This window comes from Papilio machaon, chromosome 2 (assembly GCF_912999745.1).
Source record: "Papilio machaon chromosome 2, ilPapMach1.1, whole genome shotgun sequence".
In the NCBI taxonomy this organism is placed as follows: Eukaryota; Metazoa; Arthropoda; class Insecta; order Lepidoptera; family Papilionidae; genus Papilio; species Papilio machaon.
This window is the reverse complement of record NC_059987.1, coordinates 2,936,413-2,961,996: the sequence shown is the minus strand read 5'-3', so window position 1 is coordinate 2,961,996 and position 25,584 is coordinate 2,936,413. Positions and strand designations below refer to the sequence as shown.

Genomic DNA, 25,584 nt, shown 5'->3' with positions numbered 1-25,584 from the left:
AGCAAAGAAATGTTTTGATTCCTTGGCAATGCGTACACGCCGGCCGCGGCGCGCCTCGCCGTATCGGCCTTGTTCAGTTTTAAGAAATAGAGAAACACATAGGTGTGTCATCTCTCAAAATAAAAGCACTTTATAAATATTAACATTTTCCGGTTTCCAACTTAACATAATAACAAACGCTACACAGTTTGTTTTCTACCAAGTATCAATCAATTCGCTGTTTAAGAAATGTTTTATAGATCACATGCGATTACATACCTAGTTATAAAATACTCATATATTTCGTAGTATATAAAAATGGTATTACTAAATTGCAAATAAAAGAAAATCTATTAAAATTACATAATGACAATGTCTTAAAAATAACTTTCAAAATTTTGCACTAACTATATTCAATACGTTACCTTGTTCTAAAAAAAGCAAAACAAAATGAAATATTAATACGAGCAAAGTGTGCCGTTGACTAACAGAAATATAAATAGTGAACGACGGAAACATTAACATGCGTAGTAATTCATATACGAATGGTCATGCGAGTCGCGCTCTGCCACACGTATTGAAATATGACGCATTTTGTCATGTCATGTTTACCAACGATTCTACGTTGTAAGAACCGTTTCATGTAACCACAGTAGTTTTATCGTTTAGTAACTGGACTTAGTGATCGAGAGACGGTGATTTCGAGTAGTGATGAAGTTGCATTGTGCGAATAGACCAAAGTCCGTTAATAAATAGACAATGTTTTCGTTAAGAATGTTGTGAAAGTAGGTTGAACTAAATCTCTCTCGATCTTGTTTTAACAGTAACTAAAGAATATTTATGACGTCATACTCGTAGTGTATTTCGTCTTCTTCGTGCTCTTCATTACTGAAGGTCATGCTCAACTTGAAGTGACATCACCGAAGTGTTGATGGGAGGTCTTCACGCTGCTCTATCCTCGATTTGTCTCAAAGCGGTCGTAGTGTAGACAGAAAAATATACTAATTTAATTGTTTACTTCAATTGAAACTTTCAATATCAAGTAGTATCCCGTATATTGTAAGAGAATTAAGAATATTTAATTTTGTCTAATATTCGTGGAGTGACAACCCGCCAGTCTTTGCCATTAATCATTTGTTGCAGTCCTGACGATGTCACAAAGTTGTATAATAATCGTAAAAAAATTATAATCCTCATTCAAAAACAAGAATGTTTCCTCTAAATTATGTGATATTATCTTATAAAACAAAATGCGTTATTAAGGCATTCGAACTATTGATGTTTCCTAGTGTAGTTTGAGGATGATTATTCACAAAGATATTTTGGAGTAATATTAATTTTGTTAAAAAATAACCAAACAAACATGGTCTAATTCATAGATGGTAAAAAGGGCTTATTTATAACAAAATTATGAAATTCACAAGTAGTTTATATTTACGACAAAGTAATAGATTTTCCTCCTATGTAACATATGCCCTTTAACTTGTCTTCGCCATGTTTCTTCCAATACTCCTAAAATGCAATCCCGATTTTGATGTCGGTGATTGGAATTTATTACCTCCAAAAGATTTTAGTCGCACACTTTCTGAGCAATGTATTTCAAAGAAGACCCGGAAATACATAGAACTAGTAAAAATTTCAACATATTATGCAATCAACCGTACTCAATGCATTAATTTTATTAACTGCGCAATAACCAAAAGACACTGTTATTGTTACGCCAGTTGAATGTTAGTATCATCATCACTGAGCATATTTCCGCAACAAATAATCGTTGCCGGGAAACATACGCGATAAATGTTATCAATTCTTCGGCGATTTAATAAAGAAAATACAGAAACGAATTATCGATCACATGTTTGATCATTTACAGCTCGGGAAATGTTTTGTCGAGATTAATATTGTGAAATATGTGCGAGACGCTCAACAAATATGTAGAAGTGTGTAGTGCGCGCGCCGAGTTGTTTACATCGGCGCTGTTCGCTATCGGCGGCACTTATTACACGGTCGAATGAATTTCGGCAGTGTTCGCGAGATAACGCGGGGCGCCTCCTAAACGAGGCCTCACAACCGTCGCTGTCGCCGCCGCCGCGCCGCTACGCTGCAAACAAACACCGCGCTATCTGTTGGATTACGATATAGCGAACGAATGCACGCACAAATAGAGTACAAATAAATAAAAAATAAATTCGCGACCCACGAGCGCCTCACGGCGGATTGCGGATGGAGGACGGCGGGCGGCGCGGCGGGCGGGGTTAACGGCCGCGGAAGTTTTAGACAACATCCGGCGTGCCGCCGACATCATCCGCGTTTATGCGCTTTTCCAACGGTCGCTATTGTGAGGTTAGTTGTCACTTCTGCCACCGGGAAACCTAAATATTGCGTTGCGTGTCAACGATGCTCATGTACCTATTACATACATAAATATCCATAAATATACAGTTGAAAACCGGAGAAAATCTCATGTTTTGATTTGACACATAAGGAGATACTTTTAAAATGCTGTTAAGGTAAATCTTTTTCACAAAGTGCATTTCTTTGAATTTTGTAAAGAAAACATTTTGTTTATGTTTCGAAAAGATGTATCGGTGCCATTATTTCAATGACTTATATTACCATTTATATAGAATAGGCATAAAACAAAACGCATTCGGTTCATCTGAAACCACATGAGAACAAAGTAACGAAAAGTACATCAGAAGCAATAACAAAGTATAAAAAGAAATCTTTTCCAAAGATATGGATTCTCATTCACAAAAATTAAAACTTGCACCAATTTACTAATGAAAGAAATGCTTCTAAAGATCAATGTTTACTACTATTGGATTGGAGGTATATCCATAATATTGTTTACTTATTTTAATTACTAATGTCAACTTAAATAAGAAGTTAGAGAATTAATTAAAGAAGAGTGAACATGACAACAATATCCTTGACTTTATAAGTCTGATGATTAAGTAAGATAAAAGGCTTCTATGAGGACCTTTGATAATACTTTAAAGTATTTGTAAGTTGCACATCATAATTAATATTCAATCGATTACCTCTTATTTGCATTCATAGTTGCAAATAAGAGTTATGCATTTGTGCATTTGTTTTTGGAAGCCGAAAGGTGAACAGGGAAAAAGGATTTTACAGTTAGAGAATTGGATGTATGACGACAACATTAGGTACATCATCACAAAATTCACAATTACTGTTACGATTTTAATTTAATTGAATAGGAAATATCTTCAGTCGACCAATGTCAGACAGATTTTCAATGTTTATTTTGCTACATTGAATTGCAAAGATGGAAGACTACTTGAAAATATAGGTCATTGAATAACAATCAGTTAAATTGACAAAAAATGTTAGAGAATTGTATCTACACCATTTGGGAATAAGGAGAAAAAGGGAATGGAAAAACCTTACAACAATGTCCGTATCATTTAGTCATATTTTGAAAAGAGACTTATGCTAAGGTTTCGTAAATGTAATTAAAGATTGTAGTACATTTACATAGGCATTGTAGTACATTTATATGAATTTTATTAGTTGCATTTTATGACCGTTTGGATTGTCATCTATATCTATAACTAGCTGTCGCCCGCGACTCCGTCCGCGCGCAGTTAAGAATAAATAAATGGGGGGGGGGGGTTATGAAAAATAGATGTTGGCCGATTCTCAGACCTACTGAATATGCTCACAAAATTTCATGAGAATCGGTCAAGCCGTTTTGGAGGAGTTCAAGTTCGAACCCCGTGACACGAGAATTTTATATATTAGATAATCTTACGTCTTACTAATATTATAAATGCGATGGATTTATAATATTAGTAATAGTGGATGGATGGTTGTTTGAAGGTATTTCCAGAACAGCTCAATGGATCTCGATGAAATTTGCCACAGGTATAGAAAAATAGTCTGAAAGAACACATAGGCTACTTATAACTTTTTTTTATTCCGCGCAGGCATCGTCGCGGGTGACCGCTAGTATTAATATAAAAATTTAATTGTTTGTTTGCATTAAATAGGCTTCGAAAGTACTGAATCGATGAAAAAATCTTTTACTGTTAGGAAGCGGCAAAGATGGCAAAAGCTATATTTATTTATTACTAGATTTTTGTATAAACTCGTTTCTGTTATTTTGATACAAATAAACGCTGTATAATTGTTTCCATGCTTAAAACACTATTTCATTTGAAGGACCATAACAGTTAGAGTAGGTATATATAGAGAAGTCTATTGTTGTAGTAAATTAAATATTTACACATATTTGTCAGTAGCGGTAAACCCTTTAAAATAACATTTACTTAACCTTTTAAAACACTCTCAAAAATATGATATATACACATATATATGACACAATTGGGCTCTTTGTACATATTACAAGTATTATGATACTTTAAACAGTGCACGTTGAGTAATTAACGAGAAGTTAAAGCGTCAACGTTAGGCGACCGTGCTTAAAATAGTACTTGAGTAGTCTGAGTTGTCGCGAGGGGACACGGGGGGAAGGCGAGTGGGCTGAAAGGTGACAGAAACGTACGAGGTGCTGACAGACGCGGCAGATGCCCCAACCCCGGGAAACAAATAACAGCTCTCTACGGCACAGCACGTCGCGCCGCCCGCTCATTTCACATCGCTCAATTATTCCCCGTTGAAAAGATTAATTGATACAGCGCGGCGCCCGTTATTCATTGTCCAATGTTTATTCACTCGCTGTACAAACCGCGCAATTATTTGACGTGACGTTTACAACGTCTTGAACAATAATTTGTTTTATGTTAACCATTTCAGAATAACTTTTAACTGACTGGGAGCGTCTTATGAAGTTACGTACATATATTTAACATGACAAATCACAGAGTAACCAGAGTAACTGAAGAGTTCCCAATTAAAAATAACATGATTGTTTATCACTAAAAGAATTTGCCTACGGTTTCGATTCGTTTGTTATAAACTAAGTTTAGAAGTGGATTACTTAAAGTGTGAAATATAATAACAAACCTCCCGGTGCGAGATGTTCAAGGGCGTGTGCGCGTGCGCAGGCCAGCAGCAGTGCGCACACCGCGGCCGGCCACGCATGCCAGCCGGCCTGGTTCCCGCGCAGGCGCCGCATGCCGCGCCGCGCGCTCACCTCCAAGCCCAAATCATCACACGACCTGAAATAACACATCAGTATTCAATTGTATACCATTCACTATACACAAGACGATAACATCAAAAGAAATAAGGTAAATACTAGAAAAACCGCTATAAACAATATTAACAAACTTCCGTTGTCGCAATAAAAAAAGGTTATACGAAAAACAACACTTTAGTTGATTAAGCTGACTATTTAATGATACCTTTTCAATTTATTCAACGAGTTCAAGAATTCTTTAAAGTAAAACAACGAATGTTTTAATAAGACGCTACGGAGTATAGAGCAATGTCAATTACAATTTTCTAAGTAGAACCGAATTCGGCGAGGCTGCTACCAAGGTGATAATAATGTCAAAAATAACAACTTGACGACTTCATGTTATGTTTTCCTCATTAAAATTGATGTTTTTTTAAATACAAAAACCCTCGGCAATGTCATTACATAGGTAAGAGATTACAATCTGGTTCGAAAATCTAAAATTTATATTATTGTTGTTGTCGTACAAATAAAATCTACTTGTAGTAAATAGTTAATTGTTTCAAACTATAGGACAGTAATAATAGTATGAGTCGATATATTCTTACACCTCACCACTTTCCACTTCCATTTTTGGACGTAAGGATAACGACACCTTCGTGGCGTGCGTTCGTTTAAATGTACGCAGGGTTATAAAAATGTTATACTACTTACTTCGAACCGTTTACCTTGGCAGGTTTAATTCCGTAAACTATATGCATCGCCTGTGTTTTATTTTAACTTAAATATATGAAGCTCATTAAAAGCATTGAGATGGGTTTGCCCGTTCATTCCCATTCCAAAGTCTTCTTACTGCAATCAACTCTGACGATAAATTGGCTTTTTCAGAATGTCCGCAACACGATATATTATATTGGCTTAGACAATTTTAAATCGAAAATGCCAAAATTCAGAGGCACTTTAAATTTGGCAATCATCGAGAACAAATAAATTTATTTTTTCAAGTACACAACGAAAGAGTGAATTATTTTTAAGTCACATCGTAGATATCAGAATAAAAACTAAATGAAACTTATATGCAGTCCTGGGCAGCCCTTCTACTGGTTACTCCAACAACCTTGACCACATCATCAGTTTATCTTGTGGGAGGACTACTCACGCTACGTCGACTATGTTGACATCGCCTGGGAATCGACACAAAACTGTGAACTGTAGGGGCTCGAACCATTAAGCTACGACATCGATAACAAATGTACAAAATAAATATTAAAGAATATAATATACAATAGTGACTAAGAACAAAGAACGGATACGGAGACACAAATGACATCAAATAACGCTTGTTCCGTTTTATAAATATTTATTATCCAGCTAACCAACACGACGCGACGGATGCACGCTCGTACAAGAAAAAAACTGTTTACTCGGTACGTTGTAGTTTTGCAATAATAATTGAATGGAAACACAGATTATAATAGTCTACAACAATGGCTGTTACATCGATGAATGAATAATTTTCATTGATCACAGTTGTCAGTGGGCAAAGGCCACGGTACCATGTAGTGGAGGCAATTAGCGTGGGAGCCTCCGCGATTCCCACGACACTCGCCGTACATAAATATCGCTAAAAACACGTTACCAGCTAGATACGTCCTTTTAAGCCAGCGCACTGGTGTCTTTATATAGGATATCTGTGTAACGAAAATATGATAAAACAATAAAGACAGATATCTTTTTATATTAACTACCACCTGACGACATACTAAGAAATTCTCTGCAAATGATCTGTTGTACACACAATTCATAAACTTATGCTTCAGTTTAACTGATTATTGGCGCCGTCAATTATCAGATCATCCACGTGGGGCAAATCTACAGAACCACCATTGCTAATGTTAAGTGTTAACAATATTATTGCTATTACATATTTTGAATAACAATATATATTATGAATAAAACACAATCAGTCCGGAAAACATTGAAAGATAAACATTTCATAAATATGTCCGCCTCTAATATGTACAAATGATTCATGTCAAACAAAAATAGTGGTTTTGGTATTATAAAATTAAGGACATCTCTTGATTTATCAAATACGGCGACGCTTATCTAATCAAAAGTTAATGACACCTTGAGAATATATCAACTTACTCCCATTACAAGATATTGAAGTTACTACTTGTAACATTAAAATATTTCCTTAAAAGATTTAAAATTAAGAATGGGAAGTTTGAAATTGGATGGATCAACCAATTGTTAATTACTCGAATTTTGGTATTCGCGCTGAGACTTGAGACTATTTATTTGAATAACTCGGCAAATTATCTTTTAATTTACAAAAGACTCAATGCATAATTTCAATAGATAAAAGGCAAGTAAACGATCTAAACTTACGTCCAAAAACATGACGGTTTTTTAAACGACAAAAAATTTTGTACTTTCAATACGAACCATCGTAAATTTAATACTGTAGGATTCCACTGTCGTGACTTTGGTCAATATTGTTGTGTCCGTTTTTTCAAAAATAATATAAGAGACGCCGATATGTGTTAATACAAAAGTCCCTGCAGTCGAAACTCACAGTTACATTTTACTATGGTTATTGGTCTGCGCCGGAATGGATACGTTGACACGTGTAACCGACAACCTGTATCTACATAATATAATCAGTTAGTACATAGTATTGCGTACCTTTCATTCTCATACACCGATACGTGTTACGAGTACTAGGGCTACGTCATTATGACGTCAGGCGGCGCCAACCTGACGATATATATCTACGCCACTAGTATGAATGTGGATAATAACAAGTATGTTATACGTCTTAAATATTGTTTTTACTTCTTTTAGATTAATTTTTAGTGGTAATGTTTGGATGATATAATATAGGCAAAACCATAAATAACTTGCCAAATAAATAACAAAACATTTTACCGGATAATATTTATACCGGAAGCAGTTTTGTTGATACATATCTAAGGGTAAAACATATTCTTTTATAACCACGTTGAAGTCCAAAATATCAATCAGCGACAGTCAAAGTGTTTTAAAACGTGTTTAAATTAAACTCTAGTTTTTGGAGTACTACAGTATTTACTTGAGTCGTGACTACTGACAGTCAAACGACTTTTCATCTATTTTACGATCTAAGTTCAGTATTTATGAATCTCAATATAGTTTTTAAAGATGCAAAACGGTATAAATGAAAAAACGTTAATGGCAATTTTTACTTTTTGAAATACACATCGTACGACTATTCTCATCGCGGAAGACGGAAGGAAAATCTAACACCTAAACTATCATGACTGTTCAACAAACTAATCAATAAGGCTTTAAAGATTTAAAAATATTCAAAACAGATCTTAATAGTATTTCATAATAAGGTAATATTAGCTTACAACTACTAAATTTATGGGGTTACAAAAATTTTAAGTGCGCAAAAGGTGCATTGCATAGTGGGACAGGAGTAACGCTGTTGCAGTTTGAGAGGCTGAACGCGACGATTAGCAAAGCTAGGTATCGCGTTTCGCACTGGAGTTGTTTACTCGCCATAACGTGGCGCTAGAGGTTGACGACCGCGCGCCGCACCACGCCGCCATATTTTCGGTAATAAATAATAGAGAAACGCGCAACCCAGCACGATCGATCGCGCACCGGCTAGTGCGGCGGCGCGCCGGGCCTCAAAACATTGCACCCCACCATCACCCCCATCCCCTCACATCCCACCGCTGCCGCGAGAACGCCACACCACGCCGTACTACACGTTGCAGTCTACCTTTTCTCTACTGCCGCTTCCTGTCTGCAACGTTATCCTATTATTATATGAATGTTCTAAATATGCTACATGCTCATTAATCATAAGTAATTAACACGATATGTATTAAAGTTATGAGGTTTACAACAACGACAAGTATGGTGCAGTTTTTCCGGACTTCCCCAAAATATTGCATTTTTAAAAGCAATAAAAACAAACGTAGTTTCGTTTTGTTTTTTGGAAACAAATAAATCTATATATATAAAAGAAAGTCGTGTTAGTTACACTATTTATAACTCAAGAACGGCTGAATCGATTTGACTGAAAATTGGTGGGCAGGTAGCTTAGAACCAGGAAACGGACATAGGATAATTTTTACCCCGTTTTCTATTTTTTATTCCGCGCGGACGGATTCGCGGGTAAAAGCTAGTTATTGATAAAAAAGAAAATTATGTCTCTATTATTATGAAAAAAAAATTAAACAAAGGCTAATTAATTAATTCGTTTCTATGAGAATTATTGAAACTACAATATTTAATTTGTCCGGAGTAACATTCTAATGATAGAAAATATAAAATGTATAATCATCAGTTTAGTGATGTTATTTTGATGGGGTGTAACGTATGCGGAATATAATGGCTAAATGCGAATGGCGCGTAAAGTTTTTAATGGCAGCTTTTGGAAGTGTGACCCATCTTCATGAGTCAGTGCGTCGTTGTCTGTACACATCGTGATAATTATAAATTATATGTTAACTTTACGCCTTAAAATAAGGTCAGAAAAGCAGTAAATCAAGTCGTCGGAGAAGACTAATGTTAATGCATGCGTGTATTTGTCACATGTAACGATAATGGAACATTCGCGCATCGCATCAGTGCGTGTTCAAGCTCTGCCTCTTTTACATTTCTAACACGATTTTTTAAAGTTGTAATTCTACTTGAAGTTTTTGACGACCGAGCACAACTTTTTTATTATACGTATGACAACAAAATAAACGAAAAATAAAACATAATTCGCTAAAATTTAGCGTTTCTAATCTTCTTGGTCTTCGATGATTAAGTAACTAATAATTATATACATATACCACGAAAGTCCCAGAAAAAGTAAGTGCATAGCTTTTCAGATCTTCCAGACAATTTATTTACAACCTAAGAGGGAGTCATAATACGTCTAAAATTCCAGATGTTTAGTGTGCCCCAAAACCAAAATTGATACCTGTGGTAAAGACCATTTGTCAAATGCCAAATGTATGTAATGTTCGGTACATTATGATAACACTTCAAGGTGTACTTTGCTTCTATTTTAAAAATAAACATTTTGTTATCACGCGCGCCTTTAGACCTAACAATCCAATAACAGAGGTGTGTATGTGTGTGTGGGGTGAACAATTACTGATTAACGTCATCCAGAGCACTCGAAAGGTTGTTGCAATATTATTATTTTTGACATTTTTAGTTTCTTTTACATTAAAAATTATGAATTATACATGTTATACAGTTCATACAGGTTTGTTATTGTAGCAGAGACGATTTCTTTTTAAATATTATTATAAGATAATGGTACTATTTTTAACTATGCAGCTGTGATGCTGACAGATCTTATACACAGAGAAGAACTTTTTCATACCCAAAGTTTAATAAATTAGTCTTTGTAGAAAGTATGTGGTCTATAGTTAAATGAAAATTATACTTGAACACTTATAGAAAGCGTCGTGGTAGTTCCCAAACCGAGTACATTAAAACATAATAAACGAACAAATATTTTTGTCCAACAATATGAAAGAGTCTCGAATCAAAGTCCTATCAATCACGGCACTACAGCAACACAATGATTTAGTATATTTATGTATTTAGTCAATAACTTTCTCTGTAAGTCAATGACTATAGTTTCGTATGGATCTGCTACAATCTGCCCCGACAGAGGGACGTTATTTTAGATACCGCATCATTATCTATCATTTTAATAATCGCCAAATTTCTGGGAAAAAGTAACCGCGCTTAAAGCTATTCTCCTGTTATCCTAAACTCACGATGATTCAATATCAAATAATAAATGTATAGTAATCTATTTGTTCAGCCTTTAATTATAACTCAATAATAACAAAAATCAAATTTTCGTTCACTAAAACATGTAAAATATATTCCCATAACTCAATAAATTTGTCTTTTAACCGTGCGTAAGAATTTGTGTGTAGATGTTATATAATTGTAGTAATTTTACGAATAATTCATAATTATACGAAATGTATGTTATATATTTTATATGTATATGTTAGGGTATCGTGCTAGATAAGAGAAACGAGTAAATCAAATGAATATTGTCCCTAAAGGTAGAGGTGGAAAAGTTTTAGGCTTATGGAACAAAATAACGGAAAAAATAAGAGTTTTAAGTAGTTTGTAAATTTGACATCTTAAACCACGTTACACCTTAGATATATCCGTCAATTTCAAAAGTTTCGTTTTAAAACTGCTTTTACTACTTTTTACTAATTGTTCAATACATTGCCAAAACATAAGACCAACAGTTTCGAGACTTTTTGCTTTAATTTCTTGCAGTCAAAGTATTGTTTTGATATTTCAATCCGGTCTTTGTGTTAAAACTGTTTTATGTCGCTTATAAACGCCGGAGTAACACACACAGAGAACACGGATTTCGATTTTATTTAGACCTTGAAATATATCCTTATAAATTATTTATGTTGCCGAAACAAATGGACCTTTTTGTGTATTAGCTTTTAGTGTTCATAATTTAACATTTTTAAATTTAGAAATTTTTTATATTTTTCTTCTTTTTTGTGCAAAAATTTATGAGTTGGTATATATTGCTTCTAGTGTGTGCTAATCGTTTCTTTTCGCCCTATATGTTCAATTAGATTGGTTTGCATTTTTATAATTTTTCAAATTTTCCTAAATTACCGCTCGCACCTTTTCATCCTCTATAATGTATATCCTGTATATCCTCTATATGTATGTTGACTTAAACTTGTGTCCACAGGTACATATTGGCTCTTGGTTCAATTTGTTTTATTTGCAAATATTAAGCAAAAAAAAGTATAACAAATATACGTGGCGCGGGACAATTTAAGAAGAATGATACTCCGAATATTCATCCATAATATGTATCATATAAACTATATTCAAATTCATGTATCCATACATACCTTAGTTTTAGTATATTCTATTAATTGGCTTAGATCAGTTGCAATAAATGACGTAACTTAATTTTTGCAGTTTGTTGTTGTGTTTTTCTCGCCGGCTGTTACAAATTAGTTTAATAAACCAAATAACTTGCAAACAATATATAAACAAACTTTGACATTTGCCATCCAAATGACGCGCGTTCAGATCGTTTGCAAAAAAGTTTTAATTATTTGTTGTAGATAAAAAATCATAAGTGTTTATGTGTAAACATTAACGATATAAATTGTGTTGATTACGAATGTTACAAAACACGCCGTTGCATAATGTTATTGAATTAAATTTTAACTTTCATTATAAAGAAAGAGACTAGGCAAAGAGCCGCTATTACATTAAATCAAATTCTGCCACTTTTCGCGAGAGTCATGTAAAGATGAAAAAGACACAATAATTTACCCGTTAAAAACGAACGCACAAGCAAGCAAATTTAGAACTTACTGAAAAATTTTATTTGGTAGAGAGGAATGCGTGCTTTGACAGGTCCTATTTCTGAAAGTCAAAGTTGCAACAGAATATTTATATTAACGTCTACTATAATATCTGTGGTTTTTGGTAGTCTGTATCTGTGGTCATATATTTTAATCAGTTAAGAAGTTAGTAAATGCGTGCTGTATTTTAAGTACATATTATAAATTAATTACTTAATTTAACCTTTATTAACGAAATCGATCTCAAATTGGTTTTTGTACCTTGTTAACAGACGGTAGCATGGTAACACTGTTTTCAAACGTGTGAAATTTGTTTCATCTATCTAATATATAAAATTCTCGTGTCACAGTTTTCGTTTCCGTACTCCTCCGAAACGGCCGACCGATTCTCATGAAATTTTGTGAGCATATTGACATATGAGCATTGTGAGCATGACAGCTAGTATCTATATACAAGTAAAAAAATTGGTGTGCTGGTTGTATATCAAAGTCGCATTCAACCGCTGTACGAGTTATTAAATAAACATAGAAACGTTATTTAAACATAGAACGTAATTGTACTAATGTACAATTACCCTGCAATATTCGAAAGAGTAAGAGTATAAGTATATGAGTTCGAAATTTCACAATTCAGACCATGTTTTACCTATTAGAAGAATGAAAACATCACCCGCTTTTCATATTATTCACATGGTAAAATATATTATCTACGGATTCTGAGAAAGGTCACATAAAACAGATTACCCAAATTATTATTATGACTTGAATACCTCGAAAAAAATATTAAAAATGAATTTCTGTGAACACCATAGGATGATTAAATTAAATTGTTAAAATACTTTAATAGGCTATATAACTATACATTTCAAAATTTATTATAGCCATGGCCTCAAAATTTTATTTTCCAAATGGTAGGTGATTAAAATACAATTATTAATAATTTCCGAGTTTTAAAATTAAAATCATACTTATATTATTTTGTCAAAAAAAGATATTTGGAAATGTAAAATCTGGGTAAAACTAGCAGCACTTGTTTTTTTACTCAAGTTGTTTATTCGCAATGTAACTAACTGGTTTTTAAAGTAAAACATTTAAATAAAATGTATTTTGTATATTATCGATTTAACTATCGATTTATTCATCAAAACAATTCGACAGAAAAATAATAGTAAGTAACATTGAAAATTTTGCCTATTGTTTCGGCAAGCACTATAATATTGAATAAAAATATTAGTACAGCGGCAGCGCGCCGCGGCGTCGTGTTTACACCGAAGCCAAAGCTAGTACGGGCACGGTATGGCAGCGACTTGCGGCCGAGCCAGCGCTCGTGGCTCCTTCAACGGCGCGTTTTCGCCGTGTGGAAAAGGGCCAACCCGTTGTTTACACCACCGCACCACGTGGTGGCCGATTGATGCAAGCAGTCACGTGGGATCTGCGCAGTCATACCTGCAAACTACGGCACAGATGGAAACCTACGCTGCCGTATTACGCACTGAACCAGATTATCCTAGCCGTAATCAGATCGAAAACTAATATGAAACGCTACCTGAGCTCGGCGCTCGCCGTGGTTGCTCGTTCCCTGCGTATCACAATCGTTTATAATATTCACTGATAATAACGTAATGAAGTGTTTAACACGATTATTAAATCCGTCACTGGCACAGAGCACTCGTTGTTATATTTTAACAATAACAAACAACACTGTATTGTAAACACAGCGCGCGGCTCGGAGCGGACAACACGTACACTAGTTATCGCGAACGACGCGCGCAAACGACTGGAGGGCGAGGGAAGCGGCGCGCGCGGGGCCGTGCCGTCGACCCAGTCGTGGAATGCGGCTCGCCCGTTCTCGCGTGCTTATTTTTTTGAACGGTCCGACCGCGAGGGGACGCCACTGCTCCAATCCTTAGCTTCGCTTCGTCTGATCATCCACGACGTAACTTCTTCCTGAAATATTTAGATAGTCTTTATTAATTAGAAGTATCTTCTACTATTTTGCTATTTGAAAAAAAAAAAATATTTACTTGCTAACTTATATGCCTAACATACTTGTGTCGGTAAAAATCCTATTACAAAATAAAATCATTGATAAGTACATATCTTAAATTTCTAGATACCTGTAAACTATACAGGAAAAACGTAATCGTACTCATACTAGCTTACTAATATTATACGAGTAAATGCGAATGTTTGGATGGATGATTGTTATTAGGTATCTTCAGAACGGCTCGACTGATCTCGCTGAAATTTTGTATCGGTGTAGAACGGTTTAGAAGTTGCCTTAATGATCACCGACCTTCGAAAGAAGATTACACTATAAGAAGAACGTGGCTTGGAAGAAGACATAGGCTGGTAATTGAGTCTTTTTTTTATTCCGCATAGACGAAGTCGTATTTATAGTTATATTTATTGTTCGTCTTTTCTCAAAACGCTTTAATATATGAAAAACTCGGAAAAATCTTGGATTCCCTTTATATTAATAGTAAAATAACAATATTAGTAAAAAAATCGTTAAAAACGTATTGTAAAATTTTTATGTCTTTACAACCACGTGTATTGGTCGTGATTGCTTTTTTTATTAAAAATATTATAATTATTCTCTTTTTAATAGTAGTTTTCTATACAAATTTCAATGTCATTTATCACAATTGATAGCCCGTGTTTGTATTATATAAAACATGTTTTCATATTATTAACCGTTTAAGAGCATTGTAATAGTTAAATACAAATAATAGAATTAATGAAAATACATTTTATAAGTAAATTGTAAACTTCCTGTAAACGTGACGTGAATGAAATTGCCGAAGATTGAAATTGATTTGTCGTGGCAAGTTACAATTTGCCTGTAACAGATTTAATCCAGAGTGATTAGAGAAATCGCTTTAGCTTGTACACTTAAGCCTCCTATGTACTCACAGGGTCGATTAAATAATTTGCACATGCTACAAAACATGACTCGCCTACTAGTTTTATCAGTTCTGAGTACTGTACCTACTTCTGAAGACCATTGTTTACGTCGTCGCTTGAAAATGTTTATCAATCGTTTATCATGTACATTTATTATGCTTTAAAAACATTGTTCTTCCAAAATTTGTTATAACATCGTGTCGCAGTATGAGGTAAATTGGTTATGTATTTATAAACTATTTTATTATACGATGATAACCTTATGATTAACCGACGACCTTATGATTTGGCGTGACAAACATGTTTCATAAACGTTTAAGAATTTTAAAATATTTATTTTTTAGATATACATATTTTCCAAACGAATTGGAATAGTTTCCATTGAAATACAACTATGAACGAGGAATAATAATTTAAACAACCAATCTAGCTTATAAAGCTGAAGATACTATCCTCATCTTTAATTTAATTCCTGCATAGATTAGTGTCCTATTTGTTCCACAAAAAAGTGACAACATACTGGTGGTAACTCATGCGCAAAATTGCTTGCTTACCTGGTTCATTTCTGGAAAACTTTAAATTGTTAAAAGTTTTGTATAGAAGCAGCTTTATCTGCGAGTACCTCGGCGTTATCAGCGACGCCATTGAAAAAACAGCGTTTACGCAACCACGATTTATCAATGAAACCAAGTTTTTTCCTCTTATCGTTCACACACTCAGCGCCAGGTTTACCCACCGGCGCCCACTACCAACTTTTAGCATAATAATCACTTCAATTAAATAATTATAAGTACAGGTATATTTTTAAAACCCAATGAGTAATTTTTTTATCGGTTTTCCAAACGGATATGTCACTCGATGCGTTGTCCAGCTTTAGCTTTATAGCCGTTTTCCTAAATTAGATAGTTAACTTAATGTTTAGTGGTGTAATATTTTATTTACTACACCTACTATTATTACAATTTTATTGTTATACATAATTTGATAATTTTGGTTTCTTAATCATATTATGTGGTAGCCTTTTTAGGGCTAAAAACCTACAAAATAAGTATTAAGTTCTTGTTTCTTTCTTCGACTTAAACCTGCAATTACTGGATCTCTGATATTCTTCAACATACGCTTCTTTTCTCTTATCGTATGTATAACCACTTTACATAACATTAAAAATAAACCACCATTCAAACGGACGATAACGAAACAATTTAAAGCAAATACAAAAAAGTTAATATTAATTTAGGTAACCTTAATGAGTGAACAACGTTTATAATTAATGAAATTATGATAATTTCCCGCGCTCGTAATTGGAGTGGTGAATGTCCGTCGCGCGCGGCCGCCCCTTCTCCTACTACCTACCTATTACCTATAGCCACAACCCGCACTCACTAGAAAACAAACATGAAACAAACTCAAGGACTAGGATAATATTTTACAAGTAAAAGCTAATACAACCTTCTATGAAATATATTCATTCATCAAAGTACAAAACAAATTTTTCCGTGTCAAATGTAATTCGTAATTTTTCACATTACATGTTTATCCAACAATATATGTGCTACTAGCTGTCACCCGCGACTCCGTCTACGCTTAATTAAAAAAAGTTAATAAGTAGCCTATGTGTTATAACAGGCTATGTTCTGAGTCTGTGCCAAAATTCATTAAGATCCGTTGAGATTCGCATTTGTAATGTTTGGATGATATTTGATTCTAATAAAAATTACACTGTGTGAAATATAGTTCGTTAGCAGAGATAGGCAATGCTAGGTATGTACGCATCGCGAGTGAGCTTTCCGGCTTAATTAATATTTGTATCACGCTTATAATTAATTATATGTACGCGCCGCTCGTTAAATAAATCGTGGTAATAGAATTCAAATGAGAAATGTTATCGTTAATGCTCTCATGAATGTTGTTTTTTATGCAGATTTCAAAGTTTCCGATTGACTTAACAAGATTAACATCATTAAAAAAAAAGAAATGACATCAGGTTATTCAAGCAAAATTGCCAATATTTGAAATAACTTAAGCCGGAATCAATAAATATTATACCGACAAGACACACGAAAAAATTAAGCAACACATTAACACAGATAATTAGTAGCCTAGTTGTTTGTTGTCGACGTCGTAGCTCCAGTGAATTGGGATTTCATGTTTTTGATTTTATAATTTATAGATTTTTATGTTTCCTTTACAATAAAATATTATTTTCCTGCTTATAATTATTTTCAAGAGACGTTGGATGGATATCTCCACCTGCATAATAATTTCTCTTGATCATCACTTTCTTTTTCCCAAAGTCAAGTGTAATGTCATGTCAGCGGACTGTTACTGTGTTTTGATAGTTGTTTAATTCATACTTTAGTAGTATTAGCATTTTTGTAGTTATTGTCACCTTCTGTAAAACCTAACAACGAAAAGAATTTTTGAAAACATCATCTTGCCATTTAATTGTTATGTAAAAACAAATTATCGTTTCAAAAATATATTATATTAAAAAAACACTTAAGTAAATTCAAAGGAAAAATACACTCATGTACGGTTTAAAGTCGTAACGTTATCTAATGGTGTAATAAAATGTTTTATGGTTATGGAGCTTAAGAAGGGCAAAGTAAAGGTTAAAGTAATAACAAGAAATCACTTCAATTTTAGTAATAGTAATCGGAGGTATATTACTCCAACAAAGTTTTCAATATTTTATAATACATTCCTAGTGAAACACACGGACAAATCAAAAACACTAAATAGATTCGGTCTATGCTTTGCGGCGAATGAGGAAGCCAGATGTTCAGTTCTTTAGATGACTTTACATATTTAGACTATTATTTAACTACCAAAAATCGCTACATGCTTGGTACTGGCCATCATAATTCGAATTTGTATTATTTATAAATTCTATAATGAAAGAATCGTATGTGTCATTGAATAAGAACTTCAAACAATAAGTAAGAATAAACATTTTGGTATCGGGAAATCGCAACGTAGAAATCATAAGGTTAAACTAGTTTATTTCTGAAAGAATGACAGACAACGGTCACGTTAGTTCGTAAAGTTAACGCAACCCATAAAATATAGATAACAAATAACAAAACAACTATGTAATAAAAAAAATCATTACACAGTATACCTTCAGTAAGAATTCAAGTGGGTACATAATGTCAATAATGTGACATTAGCACTTTTTATTGAATTTAATTGGTGCTTAAGTTTTGCAGCGCGCCGGCGTGATGTAATTCTTCGTTGCTCGTTAGCGCTGGCCCACGAGTGTCGCCACTTCGATGCGCATTTGACCCCAATCGCCCCCAATCGAAGGACTAAATTGTTTGTTCGGACCCATAGACTTTGTTATGCTTATTGCAAACTATACATCGTATACTTTTAGCAATTATTTATGTCCTTTGATCTCATTTAAATTTAATCTGAAACCTAACATAGGAACTCACTTTTTATACTGTTTATATTTGTGTATTATATACGTAGAGACAGGCGGAATAATTTTTTGTGATCAGTTTTATTTTTTACCAAATAAAATACAAATGTTTCAAATTCAGAACAACATGGGTGTATCATTCATATAATTATTTTATTGCTAATTGACCCGATTTGAGCCTACCCACGTGACACGAGAGGCCACGCCACGCAAAGACTGGAGGTATACATACATTACTACGTCACCCCAACGTGCCCTCGTCGTGTGCAAATCATTGAGTTAATTAGGTGTAGGAATACCTACGCCGTTGATCGTAACGGATGGACCGTGGCAGTTTATTGTCTGGAATAATGTAATGTATTTATAAGTTGAGAAATATTGCGAGTGCTTTATGTCTCGCTCAGTCCTTTACAAGTTATTTTATTTATTTGCTACGTAAATGTATGTTCAAATATGTTTCTGATAATATTGCAGTTTATAAATAGACTATTGCATTTTGAACATCTTATGTAAAGATCACCTTAACTTTAAATTGTAGTGTAACAAAAATGACGCGTGGAAAGTTGCCAGAAAACAATTGCTATAGGTATGGCACAAAAGTTGTAAATTGTCAAATCGTTGCACGAGACTCTTTAAAATAACGAATTTCTAACAATCTTTTACCTTTTTTTTTTTTTGGGAAATCTTTATTTATCTGTGTAGTAAGAAGTTAAGAAGTTTTACAACTTGAGCATCAAACATGACACATCTATGATTTAGAATTTTTCGCACTTGTCTATTCCACAATAACAGCAGTTTTATTAAAGTTGTTTATACCTACATTCTATGATAGTTTTACTGTCGTTGGCATGATCGCGAGGCACGTGCGACGGTGCATTGACTTTGTTTATAGACACCACCGACAATGACGCCGCTTCTATCAGCAAATCGTGTGTAACATTTTGACAGTTATGCAATTCAAAGGTTTCGTATTACACAAAGTTGCAAATGTATTAACTTGAAATAAACAAACCCATTACTCATAATCTTCTGGTCCGATCCGATTTGATTTTCCATTCCAAATTTACACCAAAAAAGTATTTAGTACTACTAAAAGTAAGTAGTAAGTACTAGTAAAAGTAAGTGTCAGTGTTAAAATCGTCTTTTAACATCATAATTATGTTTAATTCGATAATTAAAAAACTTTAGAAAAATGTGGATGAAAGTATTTTGAACAAAACTTCAAAATAGATATTTTTTTCCTTGAGGAAAAGAAGCGTCCATAACATGCAATCGCTCGTGTTCAGCTACAAATAGTTGTGGGGAAATACCTGGCAGAAGTACTGGTATTTATAAGTGAAAGGAAAAACAAATACTTTTAATAAAATCAACACAAAAGTGACAAGTAGACTATGACGCTTTTGTTTGAAATGAGCACGTTCTTCTTATACTAAACAATTTAATTTAAATATATGTCGACTATTTAAAATAAAATAAGACACAATAGTATTTTTGTACGAGATTTTCAGCAGCGGAAATCTACGCTTAAAGAGATAACTTGCTAAAGATATTAGTAAAGTTCTAAGCGTCAACGTGCCGTACTAAACGCATGGAACAGAACAACTTCCCTTTACCTGTTGCATCTAACGTTATAAATAAATATTTAATGTAAAGATTACTTCAATGCCCCGTTCACCGCTCGCAGTTATTTGGTCACGCCTTCAGATGTCAGTCAAGTCCACTATAAGTCGGATACAGTTCACCTTTAAATGAAACGGTGACGATTCTCAGTCGCTTGTCCGAGAACACCAACAAAGTAGGTATGTAAAATTAAACTTTAAAAATACGAAACCATGATATTCAAAATGTTTCTTACCATAACGTAACTACATGTGCAATTGTAGTGAACAGTCAGCTTAGGCCATATAAAATGATCCGTTGGCTTATTTGAACTGGTATATTTTGCTAACATGTAACACAAGAATACAGTTAGCACATTACAGAAGAGTTATGGCAGTGCATTTGGCAGTGCAGTGAGCGGCGATGCGACTCGACGACGCCGCCTCATCAAATTAATGGTAGATGCTGACTGTTATAAAATTCTTTGCTGCCTCGTACGGTAATTGAGGAAAATAAAAGAAAAATATTCTCATTTTCATATATTTTATTCCTCTGAATTGGGTATGTTAACATTTAAGTAGTATAAATGAGGATCGTCAGTATTATAGATTTCTTGCAACGTTTGTAAAACCAGCGATTGAATGAAGTCAACCTGTAAACAAAACAGCGATTTATTTTATTATGACTGCAATATTTGTAATTTACTCTTTTCATTAAATGTATCAAGTTTAATTTTTTTCACAAAAATCAAGACTTACTTGATCAGGTGGACAATAACCATCGTCAGTGGATCGAGCGACTGTGATGAGTGTGGGCGGAGGAAGGCGACTTAGAAATAGTTTCAAAGTCCCACGGACGTAGTGTTCAATCTCTTGTTGCGAGCTGATGTGGTAAGGCAGGCCGCCGTTGTCCCTCGTGCAGCCCGCGGCGAACACGGCCCACCAGTCGGGGCTGTCGCTCAGCCGTTCCGCCTCCGCCCTCACCACCTCGGCTAGGTTCGATACCTGAAATTATATCATACATTAATTCGAGTTTAAGTAAAAAAAAAGTTGTATTATGACATACATTATTATTATATATGTTTTATTTCCTACGATAAACTTTTATGGAAATTGCGATAACAAGTTTTTCGACTAACCCTTCTGAACAAATCCGTTTTCTCTCCATCGTAGTTTTCAAGCGTGTTATGCTCTTCCAGAAACTGGAACAAGTGTTCGAGTTCATGCAATTGGCGCTCCCGTAACGCGACAACTTTCTCCACTGTCTGCTCGTCGTCGTCCGCCGGCAGCTCGAAACTGAATATCGGCTCCAAGCGATCGTAAAGTCCGATGTCTTCATACAAACTTAGGAATGGATTACCGGTGCTAAAGAAGTCTAAATCTATATCCAGTACGTAAGGCTCACTAATATGTAAGTTTTTGGCAAACTCCTCGATATAGTGCTCAGAATTTACATTAGATAGTTCTGCGACTGTGAATGTGAATTCTCTAGTATTTAGGAGATCGGAGGAGTAAAGCGCGTCCGATAAATAGTATGGTTCCTTGCTGTCGACCCTAAGTAAACCCGTCATAGGGTGATCGCCTACGTTTATACGGCGAGTACCGTCTGTAAATTGCCGGGCCCAGGGAGGGCGCAGCCACAGCACGCGGCCGATGTGACCAGCCGCCGCCGCCGGCACGATCCAGTTTTCGATCTGCAACAGGGGCAGTACGCTCTTGCCCGCGCGCGCCTCCTGCCCGCTCAGCATACGGTCTATCAGCATGTCAGGGTGAGCGTCCAGATGCACCAGCGTATTTCCTTCCACCGGCAACTTTTTCCCGCCAATCGCAGAGTATATAAATTGTAACGCCTCATTGTGCTCTTCGACCACGTAAACGGGGATCTTTTTGAAACGCTTCAATGCTGCATTGTTACCAAAAGTATCTGTCATACTTTTAATTTTACTTGTGTCAATGCAGTAATGAATTCATGACCTGTAAAATAAAAAATAAACTTTTTCTATTCGATTGTCAGAGCAAAATCTAAGTAAGACTTAGTATTTAATTGTTATTGTTATGAAATATGTCACATGGTGTTGCGTCATATCGAAACAATAAACGATCAAATTTTCTATCAAAAGGGAATCCTGATTGTGTGTTCGGAACTACGCAGTTAGCGCCACGGATTGAGGCGCGGCTCGCGATACGCGAACAATAACACAGCCAGAGCAGAGGAACGACAATCTCGTTCAAACAACGCACTTGTGTGCGTAAGGAAATTAATAGCAAGCGGTGCGACGCAAAAGCGAGTCATGGGCGCGCCGCTACTCTACTCTGGTCAATATCGTGTAAGAATAAACCTTAGGTTTGTTTGCTTCGAAATATATCTTGATGGTAGAGTCCAAATATCATGTACTTGTCATTGCTATAAAAATGTTACAGGATTACGGTTGACCTCTCCGCTCTTCTGACCCTTATTAAATATTGCAGAAATCATGAAACTAGGAAAATTATTTAATTACGTTGTCTATCTTGAAATTATAAACTTTAAATTAACTTGTTGTGTTTATCAGATACAAAATTAATGCTTTTGTTATTTGTAAATTAGTTTTTTGCTCCTGTTTTAAATGAAGTAATCAAGATGACTAATTATTCCAAATATTTAAGATATTTCAGTCCTCCGCCTTATACCTAATACGATAGTAAATAGTCTACACATATTTATATTTCTGTATTTTTATACCTGTTATGTGTCGTTTATTTAGTTCCAATTAACTTGTCACAAAAACAGTTGTTATAAAATTTATCGCTACATAATATAGTAAATAATCAATTTTGTATATGTTAGAATTTAAACTAGAAGTCAAAGTAATAAATACGAGGAAGTTCGTATCGCGTGGAAAATCAATATCGTACGTCTAAAAGTTACGCTAATACGAATACAAATAGTATAATAGCTCGCCATATCCACAGATGTCATCAAATCGAAGCCGATATTTCCTATCGCATTAGTGTTTCCGGACGGCGCGATGCGTAGATGCGCGGTGAGGCTGCGGTGTGGGGCATGAGGGGCGTGCGGGGTGTTGTGACGGCTGCCGGGGTCGATAGTGCGCGTCGCTGACGTCACTACGCTACTACTCCCGTCCAAACACCCCCCGCTGTGTCGCCCCTCACCCCCGTGACCTATTGCGTCGCTACGCCCACCTGGGTCAAGGCGCGAAAATTGTGATGGATCCTCCCGACCCGACCGCCCCAACCACCAAACCCCGCTAAAACACAAACATTATTTCCTCTGTCTCTTGTCCTCAGAGGATTTATTTTGATGCGAAGTAAGCCTTTCATAAAATTTTAATGCTGAAAACCTCTCAAGTCGGTTTTTTTTTTGTTTCGAAAAAGCGGAATTATTTTAAATAATTTTTGTGTCGCAAATATAAATACGCAGTGAGCAGACAATGGCTGATGATGATGAAGAAATGTAGTTTGGACATAAATTTAACAAATATTTATGTTTCTCAATAGACTTAACTTATAGAACTGTGTAGGTATAATTATATTATATTAATATTCTAATTTATAATTTAAGTTAAATAACCTCTTCGAATTTTTTTTTACAGAAACAAGTCGCGGATTGTTTAATATTAATTGATCCGACGCCCATGGATATCCACAACACCAGAGGAACCATAGATTTGTTGCCAGCCTTTAAGAAAATTGTATGCTCTTTTCTTGAAGGCCCCAAAGTTGTAACTGTTTGGAAATACCACTGAAGACACCACAACCACTGTGCAAAAAAAAGTTATGCGCGAACCTCATTGTTGTGGAATGCCATTCATCAAGGTAGTAGCAATGACACAGCAAAGCAATTCAAAAAATACTTTCAAATATGGATTCATAATTATCCAGACTAAACAAATAAAACTATATAGGGAACTATTGGATGGAATTAAACCAAATTCAATAGCACTTCTAACAAAACTTAAACTGTGTCAAATTTTACATTGAAGCATTTGCACAATTTTCTAAAAAGGGTTACAAAGTTTTTGGTGTACATATTTTAACGGTTCCAGAAATATTATTTAACAAAACTTTTTTATTTTGAATTCAAAATAAAAAACTTTAATTTTGAATGTGAGTTCGGTAAATTACTTTTATAATATTGAAGTATTATTAAATAATTTAATATTAAATCATGAACAGGATTTTGGATTCTTACCGCAAGATTTTTAATGTGTGCCACTTGACCATTATTTTACACAGGATCTCAAGATTGGAGATTTTTATGTGGCCCTTTTTCACTAATTGGCTAAGGATTATATACCTTGAGTTTTACGGTCTTTCTTTACCATCTATATCTATAATATTTTATACTAATATAATAAAGAGTAAACAAACACTTCTTTATAACGCTGGAGCAATCACTGCATATTTTGAACAATTCTTGTTTTAATAAAAACGCTATACATATTTTGATGCCTAATGGCATACTCACCCCCTAATTATATTGTTATACATGAAAGGTACAAAAATTGCAAGCCAATAATAGCAAAGTGGATGGTTGCCATGGTATCAGTAATTCTCAGCCAATGATGAAGACCTTTGTTGTAATTTGAGCATTTGAATTTTGACATTTGAATTGAAAGTTTTATGCAAACAATAAAGCAATGTATTTCTGTGTAACAAACATGAATGGAATGTCATGCGGATGAAGCCACACGGGAACGGCGTTACGAGTTTGGAGATAAATATCATATAGCTAATACCTAAAACACTAGCAGAATGCAGTCTCATTACCCTTGCAAAATCTGCTCGGTGGAAACTGCAATGGCTTGAGAAGATACCTTGGTGGATTAATGGTACCTTTACTTATATTGTGCAAGCCTCAAGGTTTCTTTTAATAACACCGATAATTCTTGAACATTCACAAACTCTTGGATTGTTGTGAAAGCCGGGCAATAGCCGCGGTGGTATACATTAAGCGAAACATTAGCCTTCTTCTTTTTGCTCATAAAATAAAATGTGTTTCAATTTTACTTACAAATCGATAGTAATGTTGCAAAAAGAAGTAAAGAACAGTTTTCTGTAATATAATTAATGAATAACGAAATAAACACATTTATACAAATGTCAGTGCTGTGATGACACTTGACAAAAGATGTGGTGCTGCCAGCATAAAGGTATAAAAGTGTTTATAGTTTTTGGCGTAAGAGCAGC

The 25,584-nt window shown here is 34.7% G+C and overlaps 2 protein-coding genes across 2 annotated transcripts in view; both read right to left on the bottom strand.

Moving 5' to 3' along the window:
- The window catches only part of LOC106717572 (insulin-like receptor), a 60,883-nt gene extending 46,626 nt beyond the window's left edge, over positions 1-14,257 (bottom strand). The window contains exons 1-2 of the mRNA XM_045683580.1: positions 14,012-14,257; positions 4,972-5,126 (exon numbers count right to left, since the gene is read on the bottom strand). Coding sequence (XP_045539536.1) covers positions 4,972-5,083 — 112 coding nt within the window. The 5' untranslated portion in view covers positions 5,084-5,126; positions 14,012-14,257. The remainder of the gene's footprint in view (positions 1-4,971; positions 5,127-14,011) is intronic.
- Positions 14,258-20,927: 6,670 nt separating this feature from the next.
- LOC106709265 (UPF0489 protein C5orf22 homolog) lies at positions 20,928-25,488 on the bottom strand. The gene is made up of 4 exons (XM_045682366.1): positions 25,409-25,488; positions 21,534-22,368; positions 21,154-21,399; positions 20,928-21,047 (listed from the first exon to the last, which is right to left on the bottom strand). Exons 2-4 carry the CDS (start codon positions 22,323-22,325, stop codon positions 20,940-20,942), a joined length of 1,146 nt encoding a protein of 381 aa, XP_045538322.1. The 5' UTR covers positions 22,326-22,368; positions 25,409-25,488; the 3' UTR covers positions 20,928-20,939.
- Positions 25,489-25,584: the final 96 nt, after the last annotated feature.

Bases quoted from the DNA above. Each gene is read 5' to 3' on its own strand.
- LOC106709265 (XM_045682366.1), bottom strand. From the start codon at position 22,325: ATGACAGATACTTTTGGTAACAATGCAGCATTGAAGCGTTTCAAAAAG. The intron at 21,400-21,533 runs GTTAGTCGAAAA...ATATAATTTCAG, and splicing joins AAACGGATTTGTTCAGAAGG to GTATCGAACCTAGCCGAGGT. The intron at 21,048-21,153 runs GTAAGTCTTGAT...TTTTGTTTACAG, and splicing joins GTTATTGTCCACCTGATCAA to GTTGACTTCATTCAATCGCT.